The following is a 19,322-nucleotide window of genomic DNA, read 5'->3' on the forward strand; positions in this document are numbered from 1 at the left end:
AATCAGGTGTACAGGTGGGTTATACACAGCTCAGCATTTATAGCACTGCTACATCTACAGCAGAGAAAGCCGGCATTTTATCAACACTGCACCAAGTAGCCCAATAAATGACACATCACTAGAATTGGGGTCTCAGCCCCTAAATCGTGCTGCTTAGATTCCATAGCAAAAACCTGCTGACAGATTCCCTTTAAGCAAAGCTGTGACAGTTGGGTTATAATGCGCAAACGTCTCCATACATAGTGCTGCACCACATAGACCATCAGCCATAGCGTCACAACCAACTACCGTACCTAATGCAGAGGGGAAGAGCCTTTTTCTGCCAAGACCCAGTTGCATATTTATACCGTCCTTTGGGGGCTGTGCAGATCACGCTAACCCTGCCCACAAAGTACGACCTGGCACTGGTGTCCGGACGTAATGTTTCAGTAGTGAATGCTGTGTGCATGTGCTCCCAGAGCAAGAAGAAACTAAAAGGCCGGCGGACGGCAAAACACAGCTGCCGGCCTAAGCACTGCGGTTCTCAGGATTCTGTGCGGGGGCCAGATAAAGGGTCATCGCTCCCCTGAGGTTCCCCACCCCTGGCCTAAACGTTTGTAGGCTCCCCTCATCCTGCCAAAACAGCTGACCTAATGCATGGACTCCACAAAACCTCTGAAGATGTGCTATGGGGTCTGGCATTGAGATACCAGCAGCAGACCCCCGCTTTCCTGTAAAGGCCGCCATATACATTAGATAGAGATGGGTTGCTGTTTGACCAACCATCGAGCTGATTTAGGCTGATGAACAGCCATAGACCTTTCAGTCTGTTCTGCCTGTTAGTTCTTTATGCCAACCATGTATTTTATTAACACTTCAAAAAGATCTTTTGTATTTTTCAAGTAGAATTTTTTTTTTTTATTGTTTCAAATGTGTGAGCTACTTTCCATCTAATGACGGTGTCATCGGGGGGACTAAAACTGACCACTGTAAAAGTTATGTTCTGAAATAAATGCAGACAACAAGACCAAGGTACACAGCTCTTGGGCTGAGGGTAGAGCCTATGTTGTCAAGTTTAGTAGCCCAATTTTCTAATATTATTGGATAAAGAAAGCGAGACGCGGACTCTACCTAGAGCGCCTGGCACCTCTGTGCAGTATATTAAAGGGTTTTTACACGAAAACTATTGTTCATAACTCGAGAGCATGTGAAAATAATACAACTAGTGTGCATTTTTGTTAATATATTCATTTCCATCTAGAATAGTGCACTATGGTTGGACTATACCTTGGGTCCACCTTCAGTGGTGGACGCACATGCTCAGTAGCTTCCCTGCTCGGTCTCTGCTCATCCCACATAGTGATCTAATATTGAAGCGTCCGATAGTAATGAGCAGAAATGCAGTGAGGGCAGTGGATGTAACAAATGGGGCAGGAGAGGAACGATAAAATTAAATATGGATAGATAGGGCATTGAATTCAGGATCACTACATTTGTGTGTTGGGGATTGTGTTCTCTTCTGGTCAGGACCGAGGATGATGAGGAGTTAGCGGACTGCAGTGTACTCTTGCGAATTCTGTTGCTTTCTGGTAACATGACACATGATACCACCCATGGGAAGAGTCCAAAATTGCAAATGACTGAATAAAGAGGCTGAAAGGGATTTAAATTACACTGGACAGTGGTGGGTGGTTTTTTTTTTTGTTTACGTTGATAAGGCTAAAAGTAATGATGTGCGTTACTCCAGAGACTTATTTTCTTCAATTTGTAGGATATTCCCTTTAAAACCCATTTAAAGTGTAATTTTTGTTGGTGCAAATCGATTTTTGCATAACCTGGTCCATCGGTCACATGAGTAATCTGTGGCTGCTGGATGGGAGCCGTAACAGCCTCGTTCCAGCCCTCATAGACTAACAGTAAGAAGTGACCTCTGGTTCCCCCAGCAGACACTGGAGAGATCCAGCAGGTCACAAACTGCAGAAGGCGATCAGAGTGGCGCTGATAAAAGGTGAATAAGGCGGCTGGTAAATAGAAGACTAGGTGCAGGGAACGTACATTAGTAGCACCTCTCCAGCTCTGCAATTGTTGGTGTTTTGGAGGTCTCTAAATGTCAGATCTAGATTTTATTCAGTCCTTGATGGTGGACATATGTCTTGGTGCCATGATTTGGATGATGGCTAAAATCACACTAATGCATTTTTAGAGAGTGATCATCACTGCATAAAAGTAAATACATATTTCTTATAAAACAATCGCCCCAAATTATATCGCCACAACTAGAAGTAATGTAAAAGCCATAAACCATGATTTGCCCGCCTGTATTTTATTATCTCCGGCCATCTAGATCCTCGCTTTCCCACCTATTGTGAGAATTATTGTAGTTGCCATGGAAACAGTTTAGCACAAATGAGTCCAGGAGAAGCCATTTATATATTTTGGATCAGGCAGTGTTGTGTATACCAGGGGCTCGGATGTACAGATATTCAGATGACGCTGCACGTCGTGGAGGCTGCTGGGGAACGATGCTGCTCCAGACAATATTTTGACATTGGGAGCACCAAGAAATAGCGTTTTGGCCGCTTTTGGTGTGGGCAGTTGATAACTTTTCATTCATAATTAGTTCATAGAGAATCGAGAGACATTTCAGGGAAATTGAACTGTCAGTGGGTAGAAACAAGCATTTGACCTCATCACATTGAGTGGGGCCCATCATAATTTGTTCATTTGGTCCCGATCAGCCCGGCCTCATCTCTCATACGGCACCTCGCTGACCTTCCCTCTCCAATTCCGCTCGGTTCAGCTTTAATTATGACTCAGCAGACCCGAAGAAATATTGCAGCCTGCTCTCAAAAACCCTGAACTGCCACTCACCAAAAGATTGTTTTTTAACAGGTAATAAATGCCCAGAGGAAGTGATGCCGCGTGTCCCCCACAAGAGCAGCCGCCGGCATGTGCCGATAGTCTCCCTCGCCTCTCAAGTGTGTCACCGCAAGATAGTGAAATGTTCATTTCAAGGGTTTTCCTGCCTTGTGGGGACGGAATAATAATCTGTGTGATGTGCACATGAGCAGATGGATTAAGAAATCAGAGCGAGAGGTCACCTCACAGAAGGTCACCATACCACGTCGCTGTCAAGTCTATTGTCAGCTGCTTTTTAGGGATTTGATTTGAAGAAATCACTTTGGGTTTAGTAGACAAGTGACAGAGATGATATTCTCTTTCCTCCAGAAGTGCGGGGGATCTGGGATCTCATTGTGCAGTGAAGTATTTTCTTCTGTCTTTACATTTAGTATATCTGATATACAAGTTTATGCATGTAATATTTATCATTTTGTTTCCATTTCATCATTTTCATATCGGTAACATGCCTATTCATCCTGTGATTTACATCATTTCACCACTTTTCCTTCTTAGTGTTACAATTTCATGTTGAGGAATGTGTATATACACAAACACCAAAATGTAATATTAATATATATTACATTAATACGAAGAAGGAAAAGTCTTGGAGTTAGGTAAATCATGAGACGGACGGACAGTCATGTTCATGATATGGAAATTATGCAAAAATTGTAACAAAACCTCTCAATTTATTCAGTATCTGTAAAAGCGCCAGATGCAGAATTCCCCAGGGTAACACTCCTTGCCTGCTGTCACTGAGGTTGGGATCTGTGGATTTTGGTCATGCGACTCTGACATCATCACCAGTTCTTCCTCAACTTTATGCTGCTTCCTGCTTATGATTGGTCAGTGGCATACAGGAGGTAGAAGTACACGCCCCTAGTGAAAAATATTAAGTAAAATAAGAGTTATGTGAAAGACTCAAACTGTGGTGTATCTTTATTATTGTGTAACGGTCTGGGTGATGGAACCCAAGGAAAACCTCGAGTGGCGTGACTAGGAGCCTCACCCAATCTGACCACAGACATGCAGCCACTAACGACAACATGGCGGAACACTGTCGCAACACACACACACGCTGTATACGCTGTATGCACCACACACACATACACTGTACACACCGTATGCACCACGCACACACACTGTATACGCCGTATGCACCACACACACTGTATAAGCTGTACGCAACACACACACTGTATATGTCTTACGTACCACACACGCACACACACTGTATACGCCGTATGCACCACACACACTGTATACGCCGTACACAGCCTCTTGCGCGGTACCACCAGTGGAACACCGTCACGAACACGCCACCGCCGGGATTAGCCAAATGATTCACTGACCTCCGCCGTCTGTGTACAGGAGGAGCGCATGCACAGTTTTAATGTGACCGCCGCTATCTGTCTGCACAAAGATGGGTGCGGTCTGATTTACTGTGGCTGCACGAATTCCGCGCAGGCACAGTGAATTATTCAGCTGATCCCGGCAGCAGATGCGTGACGTGTCTACAGGCAGAGGAAGTCGGTCACATTAAAGGGGTTTTCCCACGAAGGAATGGGAGGAAGCAAAAGACAATACTGACATTACAGCAGGGGATCACAGAGGATTCATTTTGTCAGATAAAATATTTCACTGACTGTTTTTAAATAATATTTTACCTCACAAAATGTATCCTCTGCGATCTCCTGCTGTAATGTCAGTATTGTCTTTTGCTTCCTCCCCTGCCCAGGACCTGTGGTATGTTCGGTACACGGTCAGACACAGACAATTTTTAAAATGAATTGTTGTTTGTGGGAAAACCCCTTTAAAAAGCAAATATCAACGCCAACATGGCTCCTCCTAAAAAGTACGACAATGAAAGGAAAGCAGCAAAGGCGCAACTTCGAAGACAACAACGAGCAAATGAGACTCTTGAAGAGCAACAGCATCGCTGGGACAAAAACAATGCATATAAGTGAAGGTGCGGTGGCGTGTGCCTGTAATCCCAGCAACTAGGGAGGCTTAGTCTGGTGGATTGCTTGAGTCCTGGAGTTCGAGGCTGGCTGCACTGGGCTATGTCAATTGGGTGTCTGCACTAAGTTAAGCATATAAGTGAAGGTGTCAGGCACATGAGTCCCCTGATGCAAAAGTCATTAGATTATCACCGGATGCTATTAGGAGCACAGACGGGAGAAGTCAGCACATGGGGAAAGAGAGTGGATAGGTGGGTGAGCACATGGGGGGAGAGATTCTCAACGCTGCAAAGCCTGCCCCCATCGTGACATTACCGCCTTCCCGACGCGATAGCATCCAGCCTACATCTAGTTTATTTATATGATTTTAAGTGCTATCATGTTTAATCTTTGACTTGATATGTTCCTGGTTTGGCAGTTTTTTTTTTTTTTTTTTTAAATACCGCTTACATAACATAGTTTTGATCTAATATGACACATTGGGTTTTTGCCCTGAGGAAGAGGTCTTTTGTGACCTTGAAACGTGTTGACGTGTTAACCTATTTTGAAGAAACAGTTTTGTAAGAAGAAATCTGCATCCTGGATTTCTCAGCAGCACATAATCAGGCACGTATTTTGCTCCTCTGATTACTCTCTCTGGTCTACGGTACCGTGTTCTGCTGCAGCTGGTTTATGTGCTGAGCATGTTGCTATTTTTGCTTGTTTTTGCTCCCCGGTTTCTACGGTACCATGTGACAGAGGATGGGACTGACTTAGCCATTGAAATATAGTACGGAAAACATTTGGCCTCTTTAGACTCCATATAAAACTCTTAAGTCTCCTGCAGCAGTCGTGCCTATAAGTTCACGGTGTCCTGCCAAGTTTTGAGTTTTGCCGAAGATACTGAACAATAGCTTAAAATAGTTGTCATGAGTTCGAAAAACATGTCTTCATCCAAAAATCCTTTGTCTCATCTGTCTAGAGGTTGTGAATGGTATTTCTGCTTAGCCCAAACATCTAAATGTATGTAAGCTGCAGTACCACACACAGCCCATGGACTGATGTGGCGCTGTATCTGGAAGCAAGCAGTCATGCATTTCCAATCCCATACAAGCCCTTTTAATGCACATAGAAGCACATTCTGTGCTGAAGATATGAAAGACATCTGGATATCGTCTTTATTTCCAAGTTTCTTGTCAAGTGATATATTCTAATATTCTCCATTTCGCCTCCTTAGTAAACCATTGCAGATCCCTTTTGAAAATTTTGAGAATCGGATCACACATTGCAGCTCTCGACCTACAATTTGCTAGCAATTAAAATAATATTAAGGCAGAGCTCTGAGCAGTGTATCCTTGTGGTGAATGTTAGGCTGTCAGCAGGATTTTCAGGTCATTTGACATAAAGGATACAGGTGCAGCCGCTCTCGGTGAAGGTGACTGAGAGTTTCATCAATCACTTTGGCTTTTTTTTCTTTTAAGTTGATACATAATGGGCCCCTTCAATCAGTTTTTTAGTTCTTTTGTCACCTCTTCAAAGGATATAGTTCAGTTTATCCAAGGTTATGGTTAAGGATCTTGGCGATATCTATAGATATGTGTGTGTGTGTGTGTGTGTGTGTGTGTGTATATGTGTATGTATGTGTGTATATGTATATACATACAGTATGTATATATGTATATATATATATATATATATATATATATATATATATATATATATATATATATATATATATACACATACAGTGCCTACAAGTAGTATTCAACCCCCTGCAGATTTAGCAGGTTTACACATTTGGAATTAACTTGGCATTGTGACATTTGGACTGTAGATCAGCCTGGAAGTGTGAAATGCACTGCAGCAAAAAAGAATGTTATTTCTCTGTTTATTTTTTTTTTAAATTGTGAAAAGTCTTTTCAGAGGGTCATTTATTATTCAACCCCTCAACCCACCAGAATTCTGTTTGGTTCCCCTAAAGTATTAAGAAGTAGTTCAGGCACAAAGAACAATGAGCTTCACATGTTTGGATTAATTATCTATTTTTCCAGCCTTTTCTGACTATTTAAGACCCTCCCCAAACTTGTGAACAGCACTCAAACATGGTCAACATGGGAAAGACAAAGGAGCATTCCAAGGCCATCAGAGACAAGATCGTGGAGGGTCACAAGGCTGGCAAGGGGTACAAAACCCTTTCCAAGGAGTTGGGCCTACCTGTCTCCACTGTTGGGAGCATCATCCGGAAGTGGAAGGCTTATGGAACTACTGTTAGCCTTCCATGGCCTGGACAGCCTTTGAAAGTTTCCTCCCGTGCCGAGGCCAGGCTTGTCCGAAGAGTCAAGGCTAACCCAAGGACAACAAGGAAGGAGCTCCGGGAAGATCTCATGGCAGTGGGGACATTGGTTTCAGTCAATACAAAAAGTAACGTACTCCACCGCAATGGTCTCCGTTCCAGACGAGCCCGTAAGGTACCTTTACTTTCAAAGCGTCATGTCAAGGCTCGTCTACAGTTTGCTCATGATCACTTGGAGGACTCTGAGACTGACTGGTTCAAGGTTCTCTGGTCTGATGAGACCAAGATCAAGATCTTTGGTGCCAACCACACACGTGACGTTTGGAGACTGGATGGCACTGCATACGACCCCAAGAATACCATCCCTACAGTCAAGCATGGTGGTGGCAGCATCATGCTGTGGGGCTGTTTCTCAGCCAAGGGGCCTGGCCATCTGGTCCGCATCCATGGGAAGATGGATAGCACGGCCTACCTGGAGATTTTGGCCAAGAACCTCCGCTCCTCCATCAAGGATCTTAAGATGGGTCGTCATTTCATCTTCCAACAAGACAACGACCCAAAGCACACAGCCAAGAAAACCAAGGCCTGGTTCAAGAGGCAAAAAATCAAGGTGTTGCAGTGGCCTAGTCAGTCTCCTGACCTTAACCCAATTGAAAACTTGTGGAAGGAGCTCAAGATTAAAGTCCACATGAGACACCCAAAGAACCTCGATAACTTGGAGAAGATCTGCATGGAGGAGTGGGCCAAGATAACTCCAAAGACCTGTGCCGGCCTGATCAGGTCTTATAAAAGACGATTATTAGCTGTAATTGCAAACAAAGGTTATTCCATAAAATATTAAACCTAGGGGTTGAATAATAATTGACCCACACTTTTATGTTTAAAATTTATAAAAATTTAACTGAGCAACAAAACTTTTTGGTTTGTAAGATTTATGCATCTGTTAATAAATCCTGCTCTTGTTTGAAGTTTGAAAGCTCTAACTTATTTGCATCTTATTAAACCTGCTAAATCTGCAGGGGGTTGAATACTACTTGTAGGCACTGTGTGTGTGTATATATATATATATATATATATATATATATATATATACTGTATGTGTATGTATATACTGTGTATGTATTGATTTACCATGTGGTCCTGTGATAGTTATTGAGTGCATTCACTGGTTTTATTTTCTTAATTTTGCTGCAACAGCAGTCTTATATTTTATTCTTATATTTTATGTATCATAACAACTAGCACAATTGTAGCACTATCATAGGTAAAAACTGGTGCAGAAAGTAGTAGCCGGCCGTATATAAAATGTGTCAACAACTACATAAACTGATCAGTGAATAGAAAGCAAAAAAACCAATAGCTTAGTGTGCATCATGACACCGGTCCGCTCTCTACACACATGACTCAAATGTGACCGTGAAGGGGAACTCCGCTTCTCACTCACTGGCCTAAATGATCCCAAAAAGGCTAACTATGAGCGAAGTGCATCCTACAGCCAGTTCACACACCCACACTACACTTCTTTCTATCACCTCACCACATTTTGATAGGCAGGTGAGACGTCTGCCATCGGAAACACTAGGGTACTCCATCTAGCTTTCTCAAGCACCTGATACAGGTACTCTTTTTGCACTCTGGCATACACACGGTAAACCAGCCTGGCTATGCTTTCCCTCTTCAGGATTGTGGGTACGTTTAGAGCAGCAACGAATAAACTTCTACAATTTTAGATTTAGTCTACGAAAAAAAAGGTACAATGCTTAGAGATGATCAAATAACAAATTGACATGCATATAAGGTAAAAACAGTAGAAAGCAAAAGGGATAAAGAAAGTCCTTACAGGTTAGAGCCATCAGTAATTCTTGGCAGAGGAGATCAACACAGAAATTTGGACAGATCTAGAGAGATATAGTTTTGTGAGAAAGAAAGGTTTCAGTATAATTGCTCTTTCTGGGGTTTTCAGTCCAGTAGGTGGTCTCATCAGTGACTGACAGCCATCTCTGTATGCACACTTATACATAGAAAGCTGTCAGTCACTGATAGGACCGCCCACTGGACTGGTAATCCCAGAAAGAGCAGAGGATTAATTGATTAAATCAAAAGTAATACTGAATGTTTTCTCACAAAACTGTATGTGAATCTGCTCAGCTCCTCCTGCTCTATAAGAAGATAGATTAGACTGCATATTTATGGTGACCGGTTCCCCTCAAACAGTCAGGACAAACTATATATCCCTATTTTTAAATATATCTTCATAGACTACACTTTTCAATGGCTGCTTATCAAGTCAGAATGTTTGATAATTTACCACCTACCGTGTCCTGTTTGTGACAAGGTGCGGTAAATTTTCTTTAGGGCCTGTGGAAGATTTATATTTGGCAAAGCTCTTGTTTTTTTGGTTCTAAGCCATCACCTAGAGCGACCATTTTGCATTTTTTAATTTTATTTTCCCTTTTACAAATGATAATTCATTTCTTTCCGTTCTAGAAAGTTTCACGATTTTTAATCTTAATAACCTTAAAAAAAAGCAGACATGCGATGTCATAAAATAACTATTAGCGACTAGTTTGTATCCTATAAATCTGACTCGAGTTGATAATATGGTCCATTACCAGCTAACTGCGCAGAGTATTTTTCATTTTACACTCTTCAGTTACTTTTTAGTGAAGTGTTAAAAAATATGAAGCTTTTCTCCTCTTTAAAATTGCACGCTGTCTGTCTGTTATTAGGGAGATAACAGCTCTTATAAATGTTTCAGTAAGCGCTAAGTAGACAGTTATGTGCCCTCTCATTCCACGCTTATTTGCTTACCGTAATAAACTGATAAAATATGTGTGCTTTGCTGCTGTGTATCTGCAGGCATCAGGAATCACATAGATTTCCTTTAGAAATAGCGTTGTGTCTGCAGAATTGATTGGTTATTTTCGCAAACCATCCAAAGGTGTGACTTATCATTTACAAATATGCTGCATAAGTTCCGCGCTAGTCTTTTTTTTTTTTTTTCTTATGGCTCTAAAGTTTCTTTCCTCCAGTGTCTCATATTTTGGGTAAAATGGTTCAGTGAAATCACTTTCACTCTATTTGCCTTCTTCCGTCTGCAGGAAGATTTTTATGCGTGAGCTTGTTGGCTGTTACTTATGTTTCCAATGTGATCATGGCTATTTGCATACGTACGGCTCATGTGTGCACACATTTATTAGATCTTATTGCTGGCTTCTATGGTTCGCAAAAAAGTAGAGTTTGCAGCCAAAGGAAGGGACCAAAACTTCTTGGTTGTAGAGATTTCCCTTCTCTGTATTGGGATCCATTCATATCTTTAGTAAGGGGGAAAAAAAAGGTACGCTAAGGCTATGTTCACACTAGGCGGTTTTTTGATGCGTTTTGTTTATGCAAATTTCCTGCTGTGCTTTACAGTACCAGCAAAGTCTGAGACTTCAGAAATAATCTCAGGCACATAGCTCAGTATTTTGGGCTTTGCATGTTTTCTTTTTTTTTGCACAATGGATCATGTCAGCTCTAACCCTAACCCTATCTCTAATCCCAACCCTAATCCTAGCTGACATGATCCTGCATTTGCAACATTGTTTGTGCCGCAGCCTGATTAAATCGAAAGAGTTTTTTTTTTGCGCTAAACTTTATCAGCATGCACAAGAGACAAATGTAGCATGCCAAAAGCGCAAGAAAAAAAACAAGCAAAACCTGCTTTCCTTCTAAGAGGGCAGGTTTTGCTGCAGAAAAAAAGCTGAAAAAAACGCCTTGTGTGAACTTACCCTAATATGGATAGAAAAATAGAAAAGAAGCTCATGGGAAACCTCTTACACAATGTCTTTTTATAAATTTTTGCTTTAAAAAAGAAAAACATCAATAATAAAAAAAAGTATTCCAATATTTGTAACAGGTTTCACGGACAGATGTCTTTTTTGGGTGCGGGTTATGATAACATTTAGGTCAATTTAGGCTACTTTCACACTAGCGTCGCTTGCTGTACGTCGCAATGCGTCGTTTTGGAGAAAAAATGCATCCTGCAAAGTTGCCTGCAGGATGCGTTTTTTCTCCATAGGCTTGCATTAGCGACGCATTGTGACGTATGGCCACACGTCGCATCCGTCGTGCGACGGATGCGTCGTGTTTTGGCGGACCGTCGGCACAAAAAAAGTTACATGTAATGTTTTTTTGTGCGTCGTGTCCGCCATTTCCGACTGCGCCCGGATCTCCGCCCCCTCCTCCCCGGACAATACAATGGGGCAGCAGAAGCATTGAAAAACTGCATCCGCTGCCCCCGTTGTGCTTTTATTTCACAGCATGCGACGAATGGCGACTGCCCCGTACCGACGCTAGTGTGAAAGTAGCCTTAGGGTGGAAAGAGGGGGCCATTAAAAAAGTAAAACCTAAAAAATCCCCAGGTCTAAAAAAAAAAAAAAAACACTGCAAATAAAGTAACAGTGGGGAAAATGTATTTCCTGTGTACCAAGTCCCTCACAAAATGCTATAACAAGGGCTGAGGCTCTTTAGTTGCATGATGTGGGGTTTACTTAGTCGCATACAAGACTTTTCTGCCACAATGTAAGTTCTCTCTAGGTTATAACTGGGCAACTACGTCGTATTTAAGGAGACAGCGGTCAGTGTAGCAGGGAGAAGCGGTCAGGGACCTGCCTTTTGGACGAGTTGTCCCCAGCTGTGCTTTTAGCTATGGTTTTATCTGAAACGCTGCAAGAGATGATAGGGGATCTGTGTTTGGGCGGCATTAATTACCTGGCAGGTTTCTTTTGACATGCCTAAACAATTAATTAATACCAGTTCATCATCTATTTTGTGTTTGGGGCGTCATTGTTCCCCTCTTCACTGCCAGTAAATATCTGGCCACTGTTATTTTAGCAACTTAAACCATCAAAATATGACAGTAAAACCTAACCCGAAACGCGTTGTGAGAATCCAGCATACTTGTGATCTGACTTACACAGGCCTTTATTTGTTGACTAGCCGACGATTAAATAAATTTGGGAGGGGGAACAGGGCAGCAATATAGGGAGAGGGCTAAGTGCTTGTCCAGTTGTAAAGACAAACGCCAGTAACTGCACTGTTAGGTTAGTTATTAACACTGCAGATGGTTCTCTCTTTTTTGGACTAGTTGGTGTGCAGATATTATAGCATGGACAGAGAACGAACCTTTAGAGAATATCTCTTCCCGAACGCTGCTATGTCGGATGCTGTCACTTCATGTGCCCGGCTTCCTGCTTTTGCCTCTGGAATGTAAGCTAAGCCTCTTCTCTACTTACAGGTATGCATGCCATCTTTTGTCCCTTCAAAGACACATGAACTTCTCCATAGAATGAGTGGCAAAGGTCTGTCGGCGCACTACAACTTCCCACGACAGCCGTGTATTTTTGGAGCTCAAATGGTGTCTGTGCAAATTACATTTAACAATTCCACTGACAAGGAAATAGAAGACATTCATATAGAAGAAAAGAAATCTGATCTGAAGATGCATTTGTTCAGTCCAGTAGGTGAGAAAATCTAATTGTATAATTGTCTGAAACCAACTTTTAAACAGTTCCAGCCTGACAGATGATCGCACTGTACCATGTACACAACATGGGTTGCCCTTAAATCAGTCATATCGCACAAAATAGTTAATAAATAACATTTCCCACATGTCCACTGTATATCAGCACAATTTTGGAAACATTTTTTTTTTGTTAGGAAATTACAAGTGTTTAAAGTTGACCTGCGATTTCTCATCTTTCCAACAAAATTTAGAAAACCATTTTTTTTTATGGACCACCTCATATTTGAAGTGAGGTTGGGGAGTCAATAGGGCAGAAGATGCCACAAAGTGACGCCATTCTAAAAACTGCACCCCTCAAGGTGCTCAAAGCCGCATTCAAGAAGTTTATTATCCTTCAGGGGCTTCACGAGAACTAAAGCAATGTGGAAGGAAAAAATGAACATTTATCTTTTTTCACAAAAAGTTTACTTTGGAACCAAACCTTTTTTATTTTGACAAGGGTATCAAGAGAAAATGGACCACAAAATTTGTTGTGCAATTTCTCCTGAGTACCCCGATACCCCTTATGTGGAGGAAAGTCACTATTTGGGAGCAGGAATCAGAAGGGAGGGAGCACAGTTTGACTTTTTGAATGCAAAATTGGCTGGAATCAAAGACAGGCACCATGTCACGTTTGGAGACCCCTGATGTACCTAAACAGTGGAACTCTCCCCAATTATAACTCCAACCCTAACACAGCCCTACCCCTGACCCTAATCACAACCCTAACCTCAATCACAACCCTAACCCCAACTACAACACCCCAACCGTATCCCCAGCATCCCAGCCATATCCCCAGCCCTAGCCCCAGCGACGCAGCCCTAGCCCCAGCGACGCAGCCCTAGCCCCAGCGACGCAGCCCTAGCCCCAGCGACGCAGCCCTAGCTCTAACCCCAACCCTAACCCTAGTTCTAATCCCAACCCTAACCCTAGTTCTAACCCCAACCCTAACCCTAGTTCTAACCCCAACCCTAGCCCGAGTTCTAACCCTAACCCTAGTTCTAACCCCAACCCTAACCCTAATGGAATAATGGAAAAAAATACATTTTTTTAATTTTATTATTTATACCTAACTAAGGGGGTAATAAAGGGGGGGATTGATTTACTATTTTTTTTTTTATTATTATTTTGATCACTGTCATGGGGTCCATCACATGATCAAAATGAACCAATAGGAAAAGTTCTGTTGGTACCGGCAGGCAGATCTTTGCGGGCGCACTGCGCATGCACGCGCCACTTTCTTCCCGGAAGAAGACGCCGGGGTACAGAGCTGGAGGGTCCGAGGACACTGGAGGTACCAGGGGGGGCTCCTCTGATATTCTAGATCGCAACACTAGGGATGGTAAAAACCGACCCGAATCATGTAGCCGAAACCCCGGAGACTTTCTGGGGGTGGGGGGGGGGCTATACCCTTATTTCTCAGTGTCGTTAAAAAGCGGCGCTGAGGAACAAGTATCATCTGCTTATCTGCCACCGGTAAAATGATTATTGGCGGTCGTTAAGGGGTAAGACCACTGGAGTGTTGCTTTAGCAGTATGTTTGAGTCATTGTCTTGTTGGAAGGTGAACCTCTCTCCCAGTCTCAAATACTTTTGCAAGCCACTGTATGTGTTTGCGCACATTACTCTTTTTACATACTCGTGGAAAGGAACCGCTAGTGTTCATGTTTAAAGGGCCTTGAGATCCAATAAGATTTATTAGAGTGCTAATTAAAGGAAATGACAACGAAGGTATATTACTCGGATGATTCATCCTGTGCAATATCCACAAAACTTGCAGCTTCACATATTTCATATGGCCGGTCCTGTCATGAATGAAGGAACTCTGTGCTTCTGTCTTCGGTGACATAAAGGATAATAGGAAAACCCGCTGTTTCATTAATCCCTTATATGTTCATGGCAAATTAGACTGATCACTGCTGTATATTTGACTGTCCTGTTAATGGTCCATTACCGTTAAGGATTTTCCTGAGATTGTAAAAAAAAAAGGAAAGAATTCCATATATTTCTATAATATAGTAAATTAATTATTCTTCTACCACTCAGTAGCCACTCCCTATTGCATATACTGTATGTAGCCTAATGGAGCATATGGAAAGACATTGACTGGATGGAAAAACCTTTTTAGGAAAGATTTAACCCCTTAGTGACGGAGCCAAATTTTTGAAATCTGACCAGTGTCAGTTTATGTGGTAATAACTCTGGAATGCTTCAACAAATCCCAGTGATTTTGATATTGATTTTTCGTGACACATTGTACTTTATGATTAATGGTAATGTTAGGTCAATATGTTTTGTGTTCATTTATAAAAAATATCAGAAATTTGAGAAAAATGTAAAAAAATTAGCAATTTTCAAACTTTAAATGATTATCCCTTTAATCCAGATAGTCATGCCACAGCAAAACATTAATAAATAACATTTCCCACATGTCGGCTTTACATCCTCACCATTTGTAAAATGTTTTTATTTTGTTAGAATTTTAGGAGGTTTAAAAATGTAGCAGTAATTTTTAATTTTTTCAAGGAAATTTACCAAATTTTTTTTTTTAGAGACTTAGCCATGTTTGAATCGCCTTTAGGGGTCCCATATATTTGGAAACCCCCAAAAGTGATACCATTTTAAAAACGGCACCCCCTGACATATTGAAAACTGCTGTCGGGTAGTTTATTAACCCTTCAGTTGCTTTCCAGGAATTAATGCAAAGTGACATGACAGAATTGAAAATGTGCATTTTTACCACCTAAATCCCTCTAACTTCTGAACAGGTTACAACAGCCGGCAGACTTAGGGTACCGTCACACAGTGCCATTTTGATCGCTACGACGGTACGATTCGTGACGTTCTAGCGATATCCATACGATATCGCAGTGTCTGACACGCAGCAGCGATCAGGGACCCTGCTGAGAATCGTACGTCGTAGCAGATCGTATGGAACTTTCTTTCGTCGCTTGATCACCCGCTGACATCGCTGGATCGTTGTGTGTGACAGCGATCCAGCGATGTGTTCGCTTGTAACCAGGGTAAACATCGGGTAACTAAGCGCAGGGCCGCGCTTAGTAACCCGATGTTTACCGTGGTTACCAGCGTAAACGTAAAAAAAACCAAACAGTACATACTCACATTCCGGTGTCTGTCCTCCGGCGTCTCAGCTTCTCTGCACTGTGAGCGCCGGCAAGCCGGAAAGCGAGCACAGCGGTGACGCGGTGACGTCACCGCTGTGCTTTCCGGCTATGGCGCTTACACAGTGGAGAGAAGCAGAACGCCGGGGGACAGACACCGGAATGTAAGTATGTACTGTTTGTTTGTTTTTTACGTTTACGCTGGTAACCAGGGTAAACATCGGGTTACTAAGCGCGGCCCTGCGCTTAGTAACCCGATGTTTACCCTGGTTACCCGGGGACTTCGGCATCGCTCCAGCGCCGTGATTGCAACGTGTGTGACCGCAGTCTACGACGCTGGAGCGATAATCATACGATGCTACGACGTCACAAATCGTGCCGTCGTAGCGATGTAAATGGTACTGTGTGACGGTACCCTTAGGCCAGAATTTGGTCATGAATTGCCAATCGCAAACATCAGGACCACAAAATCATGATCTGAGGGCACCAATTGGGATTAGGAGGAAGCCCCCACAGTCTGTTAACCATTTATAATGATGTAGTCACTATTGAAAGCAGCATCTAAGGGGTTAAACAGATTTGGACAGTGCAAACACTGATCGTGGCTGATACAGCAAGTTGTCAGCTACAGTATACAGCTGACAGCTGCTGGATTGTCACCTGTATGGTGATTCTATTCTCTTATATCTCAGGTCAGTTAAAAGACGTATTGGCTGTCATTAAGGGGTTAAATACACTTGTTTTGTTGGAAAAACTTTAATGCTGTTTTGATGCAGGTTTTTTCTTGTGCCAAAGAAATAAGTGCATCCAGTATGAAGAAGTAGAAGTCCTTCCTTCATATTTCCTATTCCATTTTAATCTACTTTTGATTTTGGCTATAGTATATTGCTTGAAAAAAATTCTGCGTTTCCTAAAAAATAACCTTTGCCATCTTCTATGTGTAGCTGATTTGGCAAAAATATAACTGGTAAAGCTGCTAGGAAAACTATTCCATCAAAAAGATTTGCACTGCCCTGGTCCGGCATCCAGGCTGGTCCTCCACGGCATTAGGGTTAGGGTTGGCCTTCGTGTTGGGGTTACGTTTTTTTCAAAATAAAAAAAATAAAATAAATAAAGATGATGATACGACGTCTAATGTCGAGCGCAAGTTCTCGTCATTTGCGGTTTTCATCTGGGTTGCTCGAGCACCCGCAATACTCTGTACATACCCCAGCACCCGATGCAAACAGCTCATTAATGTTAAACTAATGACAACATATTCAATATGAAAACCTAATGTTATCAAATTCTGTGTCGTACCTTTGGGTTAAAAATTCTCACCATTCCCCTGGCTAAAATCCTTGAGGGGTGTAATTTCCAAAATGGGGTAACTTTTTTATTGGGAGGGGGTCCACTGTTCAGACACATCAGGGGCGCTCCAAGCGTGACATGGAATCTGCTATGGATTTCAGCTATTTTTGCGTTAATCAAAGAAATCAAACGGTGCTGCTTCCCTTCCAAGCCCTGCCGTGTGCCTAAATAGTAGTTTTCCCCCTCGTATCGGGTATCTGCATACCCAGGAAAAATTGCACAACAAATTTTGGGCTCCATTTTCTCTTGTAACTCTTATGAAAGTAAAAAATTTAGGGCTAGTGTAAAATTTTTTCCTTCCACATTTTATTAATTCCTGTGAAGCACCTGATAAAGGTTTTGAATGTGGTTTTGAGGGGTGCAGTTTTTAGAATAGTGTTATTTTTGGGTATTTTATATCATATAGGCCCCTCAAAGTCACTTCAAATGTTAGGTGGTCCCTAAAAAAAAAATGGTTTTGTACATTTTTTGGAAAAATGAGAAATCGCTGGTCAAATTTTAACCTTTATAATTTCTTAACAACAAAAGAAATCTTTAAAAAATTGTGCAGATGTAAAGTAGGAAATGTTATTTAGGTAACTATTTTGTGCGGTATAACTCTGATTTAAAGGGAATCTGTCACCCCAAAATTCGCCTTTAAGCTAAGGCCACTGGCATCAGGGGCTTATCTACAGCACTCTGTAATGCTGTACATAAGCCCCCGATGTAACCTGAAAGATAAGAAAAAGAAGTTAGATTATACTCACCCATGGGCCATCCCGGTGCGGTCCGGTCCGATGGGTGTCGCGGTCCAGCGCCCACCACCTTCATACGATGACGTCCTCTTCTTTGCTTCCTTCCTTCAGCGGTTCCTGCGCAAGCATACTTTATCTGCCCTGTTGAGGGCAGAGCAAAGTACTGCAGTGCGCAGGCGCCGGGAAAGGTCCAGAGAAAGCAATGAATAGTCAGGTCTTTCACCGGGAAGGAACAACCACGGGAAGGGCAGCATCCAATAATGGAAAACTACCTATGCCAAAACATGGTAATCATCCACAGACAGCTGTTTCGGGGTATTTGCCCCTCATCAGTGTGGAGTAGGAAACTGGCTATTAGGAGCAGTGCCTGGTGAAAAGACTATAAACATAAGGGTGAATGACCTCGGGGAGATAAAAACATCCAACACCGCGGAGACACCATCACGTGTTTCTCAATGCAGTGATCCAGAACACTGCCCCCATCCCTTATGGGAAATATGCAAATGCATGTAGAAAAGCCGCGGAGACACCATCACGTGTTTCTCAACGCAAGCAATGAATAGCCAGGCCTGTCACCGGGAAGGAACAACCACGGGAAGGGCAGCATCCAATAAAGGAAAACCACCTATGCCAAAACATGGTATCCATCCACAGACAGCTGTTTCGGGGTATTTGCCCCTCATCAGTGTGGAGTAGGAAACTGGCTATTAGGAGCAGTGCCTGGTGAAAAGACTATAAACATAAGGGTGAATTACCTCGGGGAGATCAAAACATCCAACACCGCGGAGAGACCATAATATGTCACAAAAAACAATCTCAGAATCTGTGAGATCTGTTGAAGCGTTCCAGAGTTACCAAATACTGACCCTGGTCAGGATTCAAAAATTTGGCTTGTTCATTAAGGTTAAAACTCATTCTGTCACTAAGGGGTTTAAAGGACATGTGTGGCAGTCCTTTTTATCCTTGAGTTGAAATATAAGAAGGGGTTGTGCACCTTGGTTACAATTTTTACATAGCGGACCTCTCAAAAAAGTAAGTAAAATACCTTATGAAAATCTCCGAGCTCAGTTTTGCGTTGCATCACTCCATTACAGAAATATTCACATTTGTTACTGTTGGAGCGCAGTATGTGAAATCTCCACTTGCAGAGCAACTGGACATTTCTTCAGAGTTTTCTCTGGGGTCATGCGCCTTCACTCCTCCCTGTCAGATGCTGCCGATCACTGCTCAACAGCATATGAGACTGCTAGATCAGCTGCCAATCTGAGATTGGTATCAGGGGAAGGATGAAAGCTCATGTCCTAGACAAGATTCTGTAGAAACACCCTGTTGAACTAATGGAGAGATTTCACAAAGTGTGCTTCAAAAGCAATAAATGTAAATGTCCCAGCAGTACAACAACACAATGCAAAATGTTTTTAACAAGGTAGTTACGCCATTTTTTTAGCAGGTGAGAGGTC

General features: G+C 42.3%; 1 protein-coding gene across 2 annotated transcripts in view; it reads left to right on the forward strand.

The window, feature by feature from the left end:
- The window catches only part of AP3B1 (adaptor related protein complex 3 subunit beta 1), a 298,487-nt gene that overhangs the window by 209,707 nt on the left and 69,458 nt on the right, over nt 1-19,322 (forward strand). For both annotated transcript variants that reach the window (XM_077287054.1, XM_077287063.1), the window contains exon 23: nt 12,392-12,617. In XM_077287054.1, coding sequence (XP_077143169.1) covers nt 12,392-12,617 — 226 coding nt within the window. The remainder of the gene's footprint in view (nt 1-12,391; nt 12,618-19,322) is intronic.

The sequence above is a fragment of the Ranitomeya variabilis genome, chromosome 1, assembly GCF_051348905.1.
Source record: "Ranitomeya variabilis isolate aRanVar5 chromosome 1, aRanVar5.hap1, whole genome shotgun sequence".
Lineage (NCBI taxonomy): Eukaryota > Metazoa > Chordata > Amphibia > Anura > Dendrobatidae > Ranitomeya > Ranitomeya variabilis.